The sequence below is a fragment of the Stegodyphus dumicola genome, chromosome 3 (genome assembly GCF_044657685.1).
Source record: "Stegodyphus dumicola isolate Sdum_Otavi_A_Nest chromosome 3, ASM4465768v1".
Taxonomy (NCBI): domain Eukaryota; kingdom Metazoa; phylum Arthropoda; class Arachnida; order Araneae; family Eresidae; genus Stegodyphus; species Stegodyphus dumicola.
The window spans coordinates 109691684-109710878 of record NC_140770.1 but is presented as its reverse complement, the minus strand read 5'-3'; the positions used below and the strand labels follow the sequence as shown (position 1 = coordinate 109710878).

Below are 19195 nucleotides of genomic sequence, written 5' to 3'. Positions count from 1 at the left end.
GACAAGATGCGAGTTTAGAACATATACACAAATAAATAAAATATTCTATAAAATTCAAAAATGTCTAAAAATCCCTTTTCATATCAGAACCACAATATAAAACAATTAAAATAATTTTTCCATAAAAAACCACATTTTTATCACTACGTTTTGCCCACATCGTGTAGAAAGACTTAAACAGTTGATGCACCAGCTTTTCGAATGTCAACAAGCAGCATCCATTAGGCCTGGTTCAGTATTCAAATTTTTAGAAGTTCGTAATTTCAAAACTATTTAAAGTATTCAAGCAAACAATACATATTCTGAAACTGCAACATGTAATCTTTCAAATAAAACTTGTTTCAGCACAAAAAAGTCAATATTTACCAGTATATCAATCAATACGGGGAGCCTACCATACTCGCCGCCACGTCATCTCAGTATTTGACAATTTTAAAGTTCATAAATTTAAAACTATTTAAAATAATCAAACGAGCAATACCTTTTCTGAAACCGGAACATATAATCTTTCGAATAAAATAGGTTTTAACACAATAGAGTCAACATTTACTAGAATATCAATCAATAAAGAAGAGTTTACCAAACTCGCCGCCACATCAGTCAAGTCGAGTTGAGTAGTCGAGTTGCCTGCAATAGGTATTGAAATTTGTCAGCGTCATCTATATTTACAATTTCGTCGATCTTCTTAAACTGTCCGCAAAATCCTAACCAATTTCGGGTCTTCCCATTGAATTTTTGAAGCTCCAACTTTGGTAGGTTAAAGTTCCTCTTCGTAGAATTTTCTAAAATTCCAGGTGTAATTACAGGAGTGGAATTCGCCATTCTAGTTTCTACTTTTGTTTTTAAACTGATATATTTATCACGATATGTCTCATTCGTCTCAAAATCAGCCAAATATTCACTTTCGTTTTCCCTTTCCAACAAAAGTTCGGAAATTTGTGATTGAACTTCATCTAATTTGTTGAATTTACCTTCCATTTGCGAGCTCAATACTTGGAGTTGATTAATCTCGACGTCAGGCTCTAAAATTTCAGCATCTAAAGCATTGGCAGTAATCGTAAACGATTGCCTTAGAGGCTTACGCTTTCGTAATAAAATTTCCATGATTTCAAATTCAATTTATCCAAGGATATAATCAAATAAATCATAACTTGATAAATTCCAATACAAAGTCGATGTTTCGTTTTCAAACCGTTGTTTCGTTTTCTTAAAATAGCCATTCCGTCCTGCCAAAGGATGGCAGTTATTTGAAATTAATCAATTTCTTAACTTATTTTAATAACGTCGTACGAATGGAAATGTATTTCGCAGACAAAACCTTTTTAATTAACAACGAACTTATTTATTTAGCATTCTAAACATATCCAAAAAGGAACATTCCGTGCTTTTATCACGCTCAAAGCATATGTAAACAAAACATCACTATTGCCACATAAAATCTACATTATAATGAACATATTAAATCATTCTGTATTAATTGATTTCATGCACGTTCCTGAACAATGTTTTACGATTTATCATTAAATTAAAGAACAGTCAATGTGGGAATGCAGGAGAATAAATAAGCAAATAGACTGGCCGAAAGTTCCGGAACAAAAATACAGTCAGCGTAAATATTTCGATATTAGAAGTGGAGTCAAAATAAAAATATAGCGAGTAATCATCAATGGAAAGATTTCTTCACAGATTGCTTTGCTTTTGTTATATTACCACAAGTATTAATTACGATACTACAGCCCAGCAGATTTTAACCTGTTTTGCCCCCTTCCCCCTTCCATCACTACTAAACGAAAACTCTCTTTTCCTTCCTAAAACTTATTATATATATATATTTAGATTTAGATTATTTTTTAACGTGTTTCATAAATTAAAAAAAAAAAAAGTTGAGAAATACTAAAACTTGAATAAAAGTAGACTTTATATTCATAAACTTTAAAATTAAATATAAGGCTGAATATAAGGCTAAATATAAGGCAGCTAAATAAAAAGCTGACCGCATTCTCCCTCCTGATATTATGAATTTACCCCTCGGGGTTTTCCCATCTCGTTGAGAGCCCCTGCTACAGACAGACCCCTGCATGATATAGCTTTTCAGCAACGACAGAGAACTCCCTTACTTACAGATATTATTAAAAAAATTCAAATATATTATGGTGTCTTAATCCACTTTATATTAAGAACAGTGGTCCATCAGTTCTTTCCATAATACATATTTTCCAAGGAATTAACTTTAATTAAGTTCCCTAAGCTGAGACTGTTGCTGTCAAAAGGAGATCAGGATAATAAACGAATTCGTTAATGCAAATGCCAATGTAGTCATTGTTAAAGCTTTGTTTAATTCTTTGAGCACTGTTAATAGAAGAAAATAATTGTGAACAATAAATTGGGATATTTTTAATCCCATGATAAGTGGAAACAATGGATGTGAAGATTCAAATTCCCAAGCTGTACTGTCTTTCTTTAAATAGGCAGAATAAGCAAAATAAATTTAATTACTGTACTGAAGAGCACTTTACTATTTAGGCTATTTAACTACCTTCCATCGTATTTCGTTCAGCATGTCAAGTGAATCAAGCCCTATTACTCTGTTGCAAATTATTTGCAATACCTCATATAAAGAGAATCTCTTATATGAGACGGACTTATAATCAAGCCAGTACAGTACTTATTTCGCTCTCAATTACACTAATTAATCACTATTCTGCCTTTTAATTATTAAGTTATAGATCTACTAGGAATATATAAATATGCAGAATTCAAATAATACACTGCTGGCCACCGTAAACGCAACACCCTGAAGGAAACATGCAAATAACATGAAATTGATAATATGCATTAGCGGAGGTGAGATATGCAAATGATTAGAATTTCCGCGCAGACGCACATCACGCGCGCCTGTGGCGCCACTTCAAAGCGTTATTTAAGGCTTGAAGTTTTCGACGATTTCAAGTTCGGCAATTGTGTTTTTCTTGTGGTTTTTTCAAAAAAAAAAAAAAAAAAAAAAAAAAAAAAAAAAAAAAAGATTGATTATGCCTCGTAGTAAACAGCAATCATCCTTTGATCAAGTATCCGAGTTCGACAGAGGAAGGATGGTGGCCTACCGAGAGTGTGCATTATCTTTCAGGGAAAACGGTAGTCGTGTTGGACGAAGCCAAACAACTGTAATGCGGATATGTAACTGTTGGATGCAGGAGGGTACCACGGACCGACGTGTTCGATCGCATTCACCTCAGTGCACCACTTCACGTGATGGCAGGAACATTGTGCGCATGGCAGTGACGGATCGCTCAGTCACATCACGAACCATAGCACAGCACATTCAGTCTGTAATGCATCATCCAGTGTCTGCGGGTACCATTCGACGCCGTTTACAGCAGAGTGGTCTGTCCGCAAGACGTCCATTGCTTCGTCTACCCTTGACGCAAACCCACAGACGTCTCCGCCGCCAATGGTGCGATGAAAGAAGGATGTGGATGGTAGAATGGAATGAAATTGTCTTCACTGACGATTCACGCTTCTGTCTGCAACACCACGATGGTCGGATTCGAGTTTGGAGACACCGTGAAGAGAGGATGCTGAACAGCTGCGTAATGTTCCGCCACACTGGTCCGGCACCGGGTATTATGGCATGGGGCGGTATTGGATATCACTCTCGCACTCCTCTAGTACGCACTGCATGTACTTTAAACAGTCAGCACTACATCTTTGAGGTGTTGGAACCAGTTGTCCTTCCTTACCTTCAGGGCTTGCCCACAGCCATATTTCAACAGGATAATGCGCGACCACACATGATACACATTGTCCAAGGGTTCTTCGTCAATCGCCAGATTGAATTGTTTACCCGGCCGGCTCGCTCTCCGGATCTTTCGCCGATATAAAACATGTGGTACTTGGTTGCTGAAAGACTGACCCAGATTACATCACAAACTGCTACACCAGATTAACTTTGGCAACACGTGGAAGCTGCTTGGTCTGCTGTACCCCAAGAACACATCCAAAGTCTCTTTGAATCAATGCCGAGGCGTGTGGCAGCGGTGATCTCCAACAATACTCTGGCGTTGGCTACTCTGGCAATTAATTCTGGAAGGAACCACACTTCACAGAAGTCTATAAATTTAATCATTTGATATTTTGTCAACATGTTATCTACTAAATAAATTTTGTGATATCTCTTGTCTTTCTTGGTGTTGCAATTTGGGTGGCCAGCAAGCAGTGTAGATATAAAATTCATTTATTAGTCTGCTCTTAAAATAATTAATGATTTTAAACTTCTATAACGGATATCTGAAAATATGATATTCCATGTGATATTTGTGTAATATGTTTAACACTTAATTAAGAATGTATAAAAGAAGTTAACATTCATTTTACATTCAAATTTAATGCAAATTATGGTAATTAACATTAAGCAGCTAAAGTTGGTAAAAATTAGCTAACATAATTACAGAGCACTAATGAAAATAAAAGCAGTTTTCTAACATTTATGGTGAAGAATGCAAATGTATTTTAATATCGAAAAATATTTAAAATAAAAATTAATGAAAATTCAGCAAAAATTGGAATCACATATAAACGTCCCAAAACTCCAATTTTTTTAAAAAATAAATCAATAAATAGACACAATAAATAGGACATAGATTGGGAGACAGCATAACGTACCCTATCTTTAATGTTCACTAATGTTGGGTATTTATGTAAGAAATAATTGAGCACGTCCAGCTGGTCATGTAGTACTGCGTGATGCATGAGAGTAGAACCATCTGTATTTTTTGACCTTAGTAGATTTTCATCACTTTCTATAAGCTTGTCTAAAGATTCTACGTCACCTCTTTCCACAGCATGAAATGCTGACCCTAAGGTCATCTGAAAAAGGAGAAATAAAAAAAAGAATGACATAACTGATGGAAGTTTAATCCTATACAATTCTAAATTGCAATTATTTTAAAGCAGAATGGGGCAAAAAGACCAACCAATGTTTTCTATATGAAAAATTAATAATGCAAGCCAATTTTACTCAGAAATATTTCTAGTAAATTTATAACTTAGAATGTATCCCAGCTGTAGATATTAGAACATCTAATAAAATAGTAATTGAATCTTAATAAATAACACAAATCAAGGAACTATCAGGTACACTTATTTAATTCATCGCTGTTTTGCTCGAGACAAGTTGGTATCTCAAGTTGCTTGTTCATTTGATACCAATGCGTTTCATAACAATTAAACTCTTAGATCCTTTAGGCATTTTAATACATACCAAAAACAATGGTAGTGATTTAAGATACTGTCTGACATCTTCACTCCAGGATGTTTTGCCAACGAGATGTTGGCCATACCCGTCCATTGCGAATTCTTTTATATGTTCCAAGTCCCCATTTTGTAACCACTGGTTTATTTTATCCATTGTTACCTGAGGCAAAGATCCTACGCCGTTGATTCCTAAAATAAAATAATTTTAATATTGTTCTCTAGTAATGAAAATCGTATAAAGGATTTCAGAAAATATACATTGGAAGAATAAAGAAATTTAGAACTGAAAGATTACTACGATTACATTAAAAAAGAAAACAAGCAATATTTATGCAAGCGCGCACATTTCTTGATGAATTCTTTTCTTTGTTTCGTAGAAGTTTAAATCAAAGTTATCTGCTCTATCAAAAGGACTATTCAGATACACTTAATGGTGTTTCAAGATAGGCTGAAACATATTGCTTGTGCATATTGGTTTGTATTTAAGTTTTATATTTTTTGTCGTGGCCTGAAGTATAACGCCTTTTACATTATTATCGTGGATTTTTGTTTAGCCGAATTTGTGGGCATTTATTTCGTCTATAAGTCCTTATAACATGTATTATGTTGTAAATCTAATTCTGAATTGATTGACATGTGAATTGGACAGACAGCTGACACAGAACCAGACATACAGGCAGAAATACTCCTGATTTATCTTCGCGACAATGTTTCTTCTAGAGATCTCATATCTCGTGCATTTAAATGTTTATTTGTTGCATAAAATTATATATCTTTTCATTCTGGGAGAAACGGTTTTCAAATTGTAAAAATAGCTCAATTAGAACTCGAGATGCAGACTGTTTCGTTCCTTGTGGTTCTAGGCGATATTTGGAGATTTCTCGCCAACTTAAGAGACTTTCTGGAAGATTTGCGAAACACATTTTGAAAGGCCTGACCGATTCTTTTGAAGGTTTCCAGAGTCCCTACAGAGTATAAATACGGGTCGGAGAGCTAGGAAACCTATTTTTGAAACAGTTGCGAGATAGCTCTGAGATTTAGAAATTAGCTGAAATAAGAGTTAGGGTTTTATCATGAGAGTTATTTGAGGAACTTCACCATTTACTTCACGTGTTAAGGAGGTACTGCTAAATATCCGGGTTCTCCTTGTGTTATTTCCAGCCATTGTTATGCTATGTGTGTTATTTATTGTGCCTAAATTCCTAATAAATTGTACATTTCTTCCTACTTATCTGGCCTTATTATTCGAAAAAAAAAAAAAAAAAAAAAAAAACCACCAAAGATCTCATACCTCGAAACAACTGATGTCAGAATTTGAGATTTTTTTAATGCCTATAACTAGGAAGATGGAAGAACAGCTGAAAGCAAAAATGGAAATGATTACTGCCACCCAGAAAAAACGCAACCGCGAATGCGGCACAGATGAAAAATTCTATCCACGGAAATGCTGCTGAGCTAAAAAAAATGAAGACTTCAATGGAAGAGAATGCTGCATAAATGAAGAATTGAATCGCAGCAAATGCTGCAGAGATGAGAGAGGAAACTTTAGAAATGACGAATTCCATCGAAACAAATGCCACTGGAGATAAGAAAGGAGGCAGCAGAAATATAAGCAAGTACATCGTTAAGATCTAATTTGAAATAAAGGAGACTATAACCGCTGTCTAAGGGAAAATTGTCACTGATATGAACAAGGGAATAGCTGCCATAGGAGAAAAGGTTGGAGAAGAATTAGAGATGGTAAAATTGAAAATGCTAATTACTGTAAGTGAAGAAGTTAAAAATATAAAATCCTTTTCAAATGAAATCGTTTGAAATCTTCTCGTTCAGGTCTGAACGACCAAACTGGAGAAAAAAATTGTAAGGCTAGAACAGAAAATTGTAGAACCGGTTTCATTAATAAAAAACGCGGCCGCTCAGTCCACTTTGAATGTTCCAATTCATCCTATTTTGAATAACATTCCAGTCCAGATATCTCGTCTCCTAATTAAGCTCCAGCTGTATGAAGGGAAGTCATCAAGGAACATGTACAAAATGCAATTTCAAATAATTTCCCAGGCAAATCAATGGGTTTCTGTCCCCAAGGAGTTAAAACTGGCAACCTGCTTACGAGGAGAGGTAGCGGACATCCTGCAGACGCTTCCACCTGAAAAACGTTCGGATATTGACGCCTTAATTAATGCGCTAGAATTGCGATTTGCAGAAACATTCATTAAAGATTACTTTCGAGTGCCGCTTTAAGACTCAACAGCAGAAAACAGGAGAGACCATTCAAGAACTGGCACCTGATACCGATAAGTTAACACAGCTAGCACTTCCGGATAGCAGATGTGAAATTAAAGATACCTTGAATCGCCAGTATTTTGTCGATACTGTCAGGGATCCTGAAATATAATACGCACTTCCAACATCGAATAATAAATAATAAAGCTCTGAAGATGCTAATTACGTGCCACTGAAAGTAGAAACTCCGCAAAAGACCAGTAGAAAAAACTTCGGGCTGTAATGAGTATCTGTGCTACAGAAGGCACAATGCTGAAAACCGTAGAGAACTGACGTAACGAGTGAATGCTACTGACGCATCCAAGACAAAATGCATTAATCATAAAAGTAAAATAAAATATTGAAACTGTAATGGAAAAGGACACGATACTATTCCCTTTTGAGGACCGTAAAAAATCAACAAACTATTGTTGATGTCAGTGCTGCTAAAAATAATTGCGGCAACTCTAACGCAAGAAAGAAAGTATAATACTAAATAATTATCTAAGATTATTGTTCTGATTTAGATGAAAGGTTAATTTCATATAATACATTTTCCTTATTATCATTTATATAAAAAAGCCTAAACATAACTGAATGAAAGCATAAGAGTAAATAACTATTTCAGATCATTATTATAATTTATATTAAAAAAGGCTAAACATAACTGAATGAATTCCTGCATCGCTGTTTCGCTACCGAGTTATCACTAAAGCATAATTTCATCTCGTTGGTTGATCAAACATAATTTTCTATTGTAAGGATCCTAAGTTTTACTAACGTTTATTTTATTTTAAATCTTTACTATCACTTCTTATTTTCTACTTCCGGCCAGAATTAAAAGCTTTAACTTATTTATGCAAATTTGTCTTGCTAACGCCAAGTACTTAACTTGTGGCTTTTTGCCAAGCAAAGAGAGAGGAAAGAGTTATTGCAAGCCGCTTGCCATAGTAGTTTTACTCGTTTGCTGGTTGCCTTCAAGGCCAGAGGTTTAGTCCTCTTAATAATTTCAAACGTATCGTAGTTTTAGCAGCTCTCTGTACTACATACGGATTTTGTTAAATAACGGCCAATCTTAAAGCTAGGCACTTGTATATTAATCCAAAGTTAGTTTTAGTTAGAGTTTTAGTTAATAGTTTTATATTCTTACGTTCAGACCACAAGTGGTTGGTCTCTGTATTCCGAAGTTACGGAAATCTCAGTAAAAATAGAAAAATAAAGGGTTTCATATACCCTTCCTGTGTGTATTGTCTACTTCACAATTTATTGAACATAGCTTGAGTAAGCTCCCTGTTCCGAGTCAGGACAGTTCATGTTTCCAAAGCAAGTAAAGAGGAATACAAGTCCTGATAGTGGCGCCCGACGAAGAAGAATTACCATGGCCGAGTTTCAAGAAGAACCTGTGCTGCCTGCAGAAGCGGCTCAGAATCCAGAAATGCCAGCTGCCGCCCTGGAAGGATTTGGGTACATCGTCCAGACCATGCGCGCATCGATGAAACCAGAAGCAACATTAAATGGAAACTCACCGGTAACCAGTTTTTTGGAAAAATTGGATGACCACTTCATGCTGTATCCAGTCCATGAATTCCAGAAAGTCACCTTAGCTACCAGCGCTTTGAGGGGCCAAGCGCTTAACTGGTAAAAATGTATAGGCAGAAACCTCTTGGGTCAAGCGGGAAGTCCCACCTATACTTACGAAAATTTTAAGACTGTCTTAGTAAAAGCCTTCCCTGTCGTAAGAAATCGTTCACAATTAGAAGCGGAACTCTTCAGCATATACCAGCAGCGAATTGAAAATATCTCAAGCTTTATTTTAAGAAAAATTCACATCTTTAAACTCTTGTATGGAAGCCGTCCGGAACCTGAGATAATCCAAGTGATTTTGCCCAGGTTACTTCCCCAAGTACAAGACTTTATTGAATTAAGGAATCCGACTACGCTGGAAAAGTTATTTGAGCTAGCAATCCAGTTTGAAAGTAGAAGAACGGCGGACATTGAAAGAAGACGCCAGTATGAGCAACGAAGCCAATTTGGTGCGCCAAGACCACAGCAAAGGCAAGAACACGGCTACGGAAGCAAATCGAATCAGTGGGCAAGGAAACCTGAGTATCCAAAAACAACCGGCGAACGTCGACAGTTCAATAGTAAGCCAGAAAAAAAGTCTGAAGGCCAGCGGGAAAAGAAGGAAGGCATGGAAAGGAAGAAAGAAAATTTAAATTAAAACGGATTTCTGCTGACGGGAGGGTGCGGAAATCCGAAGGCCAAGAAAACCCCTCTTCCTTCAAGTTAAATACAGTTATTGTGAAAAATTTGACTCTTCCAAACATTGAAGTTTTGGTGAACAACATCCCAGCCACCGCATTCCTGGATACAGGCGCGCAGTGTTCCTGTGTGGCAGAAGATATTTTTAGGAAGAACTTCCGTAGATACCGAATATATAATTCGGATAATACGACAGTGTTAGCTGCGCAGGGAGAAAGGTGCAAATGCATAGGTAAAATACCATTATATATTCGCATTAAGGACGAGCAAGTAAAGATCATGTTTTTTATCGTAAAAAATTTACAAGCACATGTCATTTTAGGGATGGATTTTCTTTCAGAGGCAGAAGCAACGCTGGATTTCAACCAAGCGCCCCTTAAGCTGACCATGCAACCAGTTCTGGAAGAAAAACGAGAATCACCCACATTAAATCTCAACCATCTGCCTACGGGAGAGCAACAAAAAATTCGCCAAGTGGTAACTGAATTTGCTTCGTTATTTAGTGATATTCCCGGATTTACTCAAGTTACTAACCATAGTATCGACACAGGAGATTCACTGCCAGTTCGCCACAAGATCGGTACGATAAAAATAAAGAAAAAATTACAGAGTGGCACATTCGAGATATGTTACGTAAAACGATCATAACGCCCATCTCAAGTAGTTATGCTAGCCCGGTTGTATTATATAAGAAAAATAATGACTATCCAGTAACACATCCGAAAAGGTGGCGTTTTGCAATTGACCATCGTAAATTAAATTCCATGACTAAATATCCGGTATATCCGTTACATATTATTGAAGAAATTTTAAGGAAAATAACTTCTACGAAATACATCACTACGTTAGACTTAACGACTGGTTATTTTCAAATAGGTGTTAAACCAGAAGATGTGCCTAAGACTGCTTTTATAACCAAGTCTGGCACTTATGCATTCTTGCGTATGCCGTTTGGCCTTTCAGGGGCACCGGCAACATTTCAGCGATGTATGGACATTGTGCTAAGGCCTGTTCTAGGAAAGACCACATTTATCTATTTAGACGATATCATTATTACTAGTGATAATCTGGACCAACATGTACAGGATTTAAGACAGGTGTTTTCATTATTAAATGAGGCCGGTCTAAAAGTTAATGTCGAAAAGTGCAAATTTGCAGCCCCTGAATTAAAATACTCAGGTTACAAAATATCTCAGAAAGGAATCGAGACAGACGAATCAAAAATAATCGCTGTGCAAAAGTATCCGCCGCCAAATACGGCGAAGAAGCTCTCTTCTTTTCTAGGATTTTGTTCGTATTATAGGTCCTTTATAAAAGATTTTGCAGCTATTGCTGAACCATTGTTAAAATTAAAAAGGAAAAAGGCAAGATTCTTGTGGACGGCCGAAGCCAATAGTGCTTTCGAAAAATTAAAGCAAGCATTAACGCAAGCCCCTGTTTGAAATTTCCTGAAAAGGATGAGAATTTAGAAATTTCAGCGGATGCTTCGGATTATGCGGTAGGAGCGGTACTTTTGCAAAATCAGCAGCCCGTGGAATGTTTTAGTAGAACTTTAAATCAAACACAAAGAAATTATTCCGCGACTGAGAGAGAGGCACTTGCAGTTCTGTTAGCAGTGCAAAATTTCCGAGTCTATTTTGGAAGGGCGCCAGTAACAGTGTATTCTGATCATGCGGCGGTTACTAGATTGTACTCAGGAAAAAACTTATCCCCAAGGTTAATAAGATGGCCACTCAAGTTACAAGAGCATAATTTGGTAACTAAGCACACCCCCGGAAAGTAAAATATCGTAGCAGATGCCCTATCCAGAATAAAAATAGATGAAGAAGGTAATACTGTAAAGGTGGCAATGCTCACAGCTTGTACGATACATTCCCGAAAAACTGTAATAACCGATCTGGGTAAGGATCCGGAATTTAAAAATATTTATGATTATTTAAAAGATCCTGAAAACTTTAGCCACCAAGATATTGTGGCGATAAGAAATAGGGCGGCCCATTACGAACTAATAGATGGTCTATTATTTTATACAAAAACTTCGAATTCCAACAACGAATTTCGACCTGTTACCCCAGCTAGTCTTATATTAAATATACTGCAGGAGATACACGACTCCCCATTAGCTTCTCATGCTGGTATTCGAAAAACCATCCATTACGCGAAGCAGTTTATTTTCCTGAGCTGCAAAAGTTAACAAGGGCGTATGTCCAGTCCTGCCCAACATGTCAAGCAGTTAATTATATTAATTTCCGCACGGCCGGGTTTCTAAATAGCATTAAATCCGAATTTCCAAATGAAATAATTGGCATCGATTTATTGGGCCCCTTCCCAAAAAGTCAGTTAAATAAAAGTCGGTATCTCCTTGTTATGGTTGATCATTTTAGTAAGTGGACCGAAATTGTTCCCTTAAAACGAGCCTCCGCGAAATTAGTTACTGATTCTATTTTAAATAAATATATTTTAAAATACGGGGCGCCCCTAAAAGTTATATCGGATAATGGTCTTCAATTTGTAAGTAATATATTTGAAGACATGTGCAAAAACTGGGCATACGTCATTTAAAAATGGTCCCGTATCGGCCGCAATCAAATATAGCGGAACGAGTCAATAGAAATATAGTGAAAATTATCCGTAGTTATGTTAAAAATTATCATAAAAGCTGGGATAACTATGTCAATGAATTAGCTTTCGCCCTTAGGACCGCAAAACATGATATGACGGGCAAAACTCCTGCTGAGTTATTTTTAGGCAGAAAGATTATAACGCCGTTAGATGAATTATTTTATGTTTAACAAAGAGCCCCAGAATTTAAAATGGGCGATATAGAAAAATTCATTAAAGAAGCAAAAAAGAACACTGAAGTAGCACAAAGAAAACAGAAGCTATATTATGATATGAAACGACGGGGAGTAACTTATAAAGTAGGGGATGAAGTGTTTAAAATTAAGCATTCACCAGAAGATAAAAGTGCCAAATTATGTCCACGATTTGAAGGACCATATGTCATAGAAAAAGTAACTCAGGCTGTAGTGGTGTTAAAAGCCAGGAATGGTGAAACCTGCACCGCAAACGTTGACCAGATAAAACCATTTTATAATCGTAATAAAATGCCAATATTTCAAGATCTTTTGCAGGATCCGGCACGGCAGGCACAATCTCCAGAGGTGGAAAAACGACAATCACAAGGACAAGCCATGAGTAGACAGGAGCAATTGAAAAGAAAGTTCCCCCGTTGGAAAACTGAAGGTAACAAGAAAATGAAGCCGTTCCACCGACCAGAAAAGAGAGGGCACGACCACCCCCAGAATGAAGAAGGGAGAAGTGCGACTAATGCAAAGAGAGGCAGGAGAAATGGCAGCAACTATAACACGGCTCCAAAACGGAAGAGCCCACCAGCGGCCGAGCGGTAACGTCGCTGAACACTGGTAGTTCGGTCGAAGGTTCGAATCCCGCGAACGGGCTGGCTGCATGGGTGTTTTCGTGGTTTTCCCCATGTGTAATGTGTATACGAGCCAGTTCCCCTTAGAAAGTCCTCCACGAAGGCATCCCTTCCTTAAGGCAGATAGCCCTCGAGTGCTTTGCCGTAAACTAATAAACCAAACCAAACCAAAACGGAAGATCTACCCATCGGATAGGAATCTACGCAGCAAATGTCGACGAATTGATGAAGGAAAACCAGCTGCAGATGCAAAGAAGCAAGAAAAGTTTGAACAGCCAGCAACGAGATCCAGGCAACAACGAGAGAGAGTTGTCCCGGTTCCGCCAAGACCAGCTGCCATCAAACGGCCGAGACCACAAGCAGATGCTAAAAAGAAGGTCTTCAAGGGTGACCGAACTGAAAGAAAAAGAAAGCTCACGGAGAAAGGAACCGAAGGGCGAACCCGCACAAGAAGGAAGATAAACCAGACGGTAGTCTTCGCTACTTTATAGGACTGGGCAGAAAAAAGGATGTCTGAATATCACAAAGATAAGTAAAACTTTATGTTACTTTGAAACCTTAAGTTAATTTTTCATTCTTACTGCAAGTGGCAGAATTCAAGAAGTTTTACCTCATGTGAGGCCTACCTTTATCGCCAAAAAGGCGAGAAATGAGTTGTTACCTATTTTGGTATTGTTTTTCATTTACTCGCGAGTAAAACTAAAATTAATGTATAATAGGAATGTGTAAATACTTGAATATTGTAAAAGCATTGATAATCTTTGAGAAAGGTACCTTAAAATTGTAAAAATTATTGTATAAAATTTTATTTAAAAGATTCTGGCAAGAAAGAAGTTTTAGTCTGAAAGACTTTTGAAATGTAGTATTTCAATGTAGAAGAATTGGCACTTGCTTGGAAAAGAATAGAAGTTAACAAACAATGTACTACTAATGTATGTTTTAAAACGCGTAAAATTAACTGCATGTTAATATGTCCTTATATACAATGTGAACTATTATCTTAAAAGTTAAGAAATACTGTGATATGTTAAAAGTGAAAATATTAGAGTAATGCCAAAAAAAATTTTTTATTGGTGTGACAATTATTAAAAAGAGCTAATTATTGTGAATATGTGTTAAAGGTTGAATGAATGTAGTTAGGCTCTCTGACACTACACTTCAGAGTTAGCCACTTTTGAGAATAGTACCTCAGGGTTTAGAGATAAATATAAGGTGTGTTCTGAGGTCTTGTTATGTTGAATTTTAACACGTTAGTGTTTTGATTGCAGGCGGTAGTGTTGAACACTTGTACATAGACACGCTCGTGTTTGGTGTTTTTCTTTACAACACATGTCAGAGAGCACGGGGAGATAATTAAATAACGTCATGAATGAAATAAGAATTTTAAAAGAGAAATATAAGTATTCATGTTACTTGCCATTTGATTGTGTAACATTTCATTAAACTAGTTTTCCTTCCAGAGATCTGGAAGGAACCCGATTCAACTAAGAAACTCCTGTTTATAGATGCAGTACAGATGAAAATTATTTGTCCATGGAGTTGATAATGTAAAAACGACCTTTTTAATTTCTAGATTAGATAATTTCTAGGGAGAAATGTTTGTAAAAGATTGGCCTCGCGTTAGATTCTAGAGCTAAACGTTTTCAACAAGGTCGTTTTAGACCTCAGTTTAAAACTAATTAACTCTGGCGGGAAGTATGTAAAGATCCTAAGTTTTACTAACGTTTATTTTATTTTAAATCTTTACTATCACTTCTTATTTTCTACTTCCGGCCAGAATTAAAAGCTTTAACTTATTTATGCAAATTTGTCTTGCTAACGCCAAGTACTTAAGTTGTGGCTTTTTGCCAAGCAAAGAGAGAGGAAAGAGTTATTGCAAGCTGCTTGCCATAGTAGTTTTACTCGTTTGCTGGTTGCCTTCAAGGCCAGAGGTTTAGTCCTCTTGATAATTTCAAACGTATCGTAGTTTTAGCAGCTCTCTGTACTACATACGGATTTTGTTAAATAGCGGCCAATCTTAAAGCTAGGCACTTGTATATTAATCCAAAGTTAGTTTTAGTTAATAGTTTTATATTCTTACGTTCAGACCACAAGTGGTTGGTCTCTGTATTGCGAAGTTACGGAAATCTCTGTAAAGATAGAAAAATAAAGGGTTTCGTATACCCTTCCTGTGTGTATTGTCTACTTCACAATTTATTGAACATAGCTTGAGTAAGCTCCCTGTTCCGAGTCAGGACAGTTCATGTTTCCAAAGCAAGTAAAGAGGAATACAAGTCCTGATATAATGAATGATGCCTTTTCTTTGAAAAAATTCTATTGCAGACTTTTCGTCACAGGCAAGCCCCAAATTGTTAAATCTATAGGATATCAAAAAAGGATTTTAAACTTAAACTAGTATTTCAGTGGCGTCTTAAGAAATATAGAACTATCTAAACTTACGTAATTTGAAATCAGCGCGGATGCTAGATGGGCGCTTTTGCGCATACATTTTCGCTGCAATTTTTTACGGTCCTCAAAACGAAATAGCGCCAAGGACATCTACGAAAACAGTGTCATGTGCTTCAATTTCAAACCAGTTTAAAAGACGAAAAACATTCCGACTAATCATCGGGGAAACGAATCAGCGGCCCTCTCGAGGAGCAGAGGTTTTCGTATGCAGAAGATGCTCCATTGAACATTCTTCAAATAGCTCCTCTTCAGGATGAAACTGTGTGTGTGACGATTGGGCGTGGAAAGAGAAATCAACTTTTTTTTCATCCTGCATTGATAGTAGACACATGATTAAATGTGACTATTCGCGGATATAGCCCCCCCCGGCGTTTTAAGGGCACATTTTGTGTACGGCTCCGTTTTTGAATCTACAAATCGTGAATAGTGAGAAAGTACCAATGCAGGGCTAAATCATGGTGCTAATTAAGTTTGCATCCTACATATATAACCACGTATTCTATGTAGTTGATCTAAATTGACTCCGACTTAACTTTCCAATGAAGTAAGGATATTGACTCGGACTTAACTGTCCAATGGAATAAGGGCATTGTTTAGATTTCAACAATAATGAACTGCGCATATCTAATGAAAAAATATCGATGTTTAAAGTATATTAAAGTGAAAGGAGTTGCTACTCTAATTAATCTTAATAATATTACTATCCCTCCAGGAACGAAATACATCATCAGCGATGTAATAAAAACTCACAAGAATTGGCTAGTGGGTATTACTGATTTATCGATGGAAACTCCACTTTCGAAAGGACTTTTAATTGCGCCTGCCCTTAGACTTAGCAAAACAAAATGTTCCGGGCCAGGACTGTCAACATAAATGATATACCTCGTAAGTTTGTAAAAGGAGAGGAAATTACTTTACACTCTCTTGTATTGAGAATCGCGCGAAGTTCTGTCGGTCGGAAGCAGAACCCATCTGTATTAAAAGATTTATCTGAAAGTCCAGAATTAAATGCTAAACAGACTCAAGCTGCAAGCCATTTAACAGAAGAACTTTTCAGATGTCTTTTGAATCTCTTCTAGTGACGTTGATTACGAAAATCTGAGACAGCGTTTAGTTGAACCATGAGTTAAGGTTTTGACTTGAGACTGATTTGAGGAACTTTATAATTTATTTCTTGTGTTAAGGAGGAATCGCTGAATATCCGCGTTCTTTTCCTGTTATTGCCACCCATTATAGTACTGCGCTACTATTCATTGTGCCTCGTTTCCTAATAATTTTTTCATTTCTTATTAAATTTATTATTCAAAGAAACACCAAAGATACCTTAGCTCGCAACAGTATGGTGTAATGGAGTTAACCTTTGCGGATTTTATACTAAATACCACAAAATAATAGACCATAAAGTATGGAATTGATAATTGATACAAATAAAGGTTAGCCTTCGGAGCCCACTACATTATCTAATTAATTTGTTTCTTAATTAAACAACAGTTAACGTTTTTAAAGATGAAAAGAATTTATGTTTCCTAAACTCATATTTTCTCGTAATCTATGCAATATGCTAGAATCAAATGATTACAATTAGTTGCATTTGGCACAAAAATACTGTTATTTATGCACTATACTGTATTATAGAATCATTAATTGCCATTATGATGAAAAATAATTCACTAAGAATAACACCTTACCTGGCAGTTTTTTTACTCTATTTTGGAGCGGAGGTTCTGACTTACTCCGAAGCTTCTTCGACATCTTTTGATGAAGATTTAATTTATGAGGAATTGGCACGTGGTGGGTTCTGTAATACTCAGGTGATCTACCTTGCTATAGAAAAAAAGGTATTACATATGTGTGCTTTTTTTCATAATAACATGAACAGTAATAAGTTTTGCTACAGTTACATACTACATAGAAATATGTTTCGTACATTAGCAGACAAACCTATTTTCCACTGTCCGTTTCATAATTTTACAAAGTCAGTGATGATATCTCAAATAACATATTTTTCAATAAACAATATTAACAGTTTTGGCACCAATGTAAGATTATTAAACTTTACTTACAGAAAGATTTCATTCATTCAATTCTTCAGATCTTCAGATATATCGGGCAGTTCCAGTTTATTAAATAATGAAGTAAAACTGTATAATTGATCATGCATAATTTACAAGGAATTATCGCATTCCTCTGTGTATTTTCTCGTGGCATAAGTAGTTAGCACGTCCAGCTAACAACTGGACGTTCGAATACTGGAGAGAGCAAAATTGATTTTTCACGTCTCTTCCCACGAATAAAATAATGGCATATACAGTTAGAAATATAAGTGTTTTCTTTCACAAGCAATTAGAGACAAGAAACATTAAAAGATCTCAACAGTTTATTATTCAAGGCAACTAACTTCTAACAGTGTGAAGTAAATGCGCAATATGCTGACAGTTTCTTAACTGGAAATCTAATCTAAAGTATCGCTAACAAACATACTACACCATTCTCACTATCAATTTGCCAAAACATATCCTGATGTTTTAGCTACTGAATTATTATGTTCTATCACACATTTTGAGTTTTGGATTATAAAACGGTAATGCTCGTCATGTCGATTTAGACAGCGAAACAAATACTCACGTTATCTCGTATCCTTGGGTCAGCTCCAGCTTCTAACAGAATTTTGAAGTAATTTGAAGCTCCTGGCTCCCTGGACATGGCAGCTGCATAATGAAGAGCAGTGCGCCCCTCCTGCAAATAATCACACTTTGAGAGAGATAAAACTGTAATTTCTTTACATTTAAAATTTCGCTTTTTGTTTAGTTTGCACTTATCCTATTTCTAAATAAAAGTAAAATATTTTAGCAAAGTTTTCAAATTTGAGTTAAATAGAAAAAGTGGTAAACGAAATTTTGCTAGTACGTAAAGGGTAAACTTTCCGTAAGACTTTAATGTTCATAATATGGAATATGCTGTTATATTCTCAAGGTTTTGCTACATAAGTTATAACGGGGCTTGCTGGTTATCCGCTACTCGTCAGTACATCGCAGACAATCCATTGGCGCCTTTTGGAGACGAGGTCTAGTATTTTGATTTCCGGTGGTATTGTTCGGCAATCGAATTATCGAATTTAAAATAGCACCAAAGAGATTGTTATCCTCTGCAGCTTATTTCTGCTCCTATGTGAATTTTTATAAGTAAGACATGATGAAGAGTGTACCACGTTGCCACTTATTTTATCATTTTGCTGATGTCTACACACGTTCCACCCCTTGTGGTTGGACGCAAGTCACGATATCATAGTTAACATTGAAATAAGAAAAAGAAGCTATCTTGACCCTTCCAAAAAAGACAGAACATTACCAAGAAAAGAAAACGGAACAATAACATCATCTTTATTCAAAAAGAATCCAGAACAAACTCGAAGTTTGCTGAATGCTATTAAGATTCAGAGGTATCACGTTTTGGAAATATATCGATGGGACTGTATAGCATAGGCTTACAACAGTAATTGATAACCACCAACAGCTGTTATAACTTATTATGCAT

The 19195-nt window shown here is 36.2% G+C and overlaps 1 protein-coding gene across 3 annotated transcripts in view; it reads right to left on the bottom strand.

The window, feature by feature from the left end:
• The window catches only part of LOC118202692 (uncharacterized), a 376501-nt gene that overhangs the window by 162034 nt on the left and 195272 nt on the right, over positions 1-19195 (bottom strand). For all 3 annotated transcript variants that reach the window (XM_085813163.1, XM_085813164.1, XM_085813165.1), the window contains 4 exons: positions 18287-18397; positions 17350-17485; positions 5258-5439; positions 4660-4863 (listed from right to left, as the gene is read on the bottom strand). In XM_085813163.1, coding sequence (XP_085669289.1) covers positions 4660-4863; positions 5258-5439; positions 17350-17485; positions 18287-18397 — 633 coding nt within the window. The remainder of the gene's footprint in view (positions 1-4659; positions 4864-5257; positions 5440-17349; positions 17486-18286; positions 18398-19195) is intronic.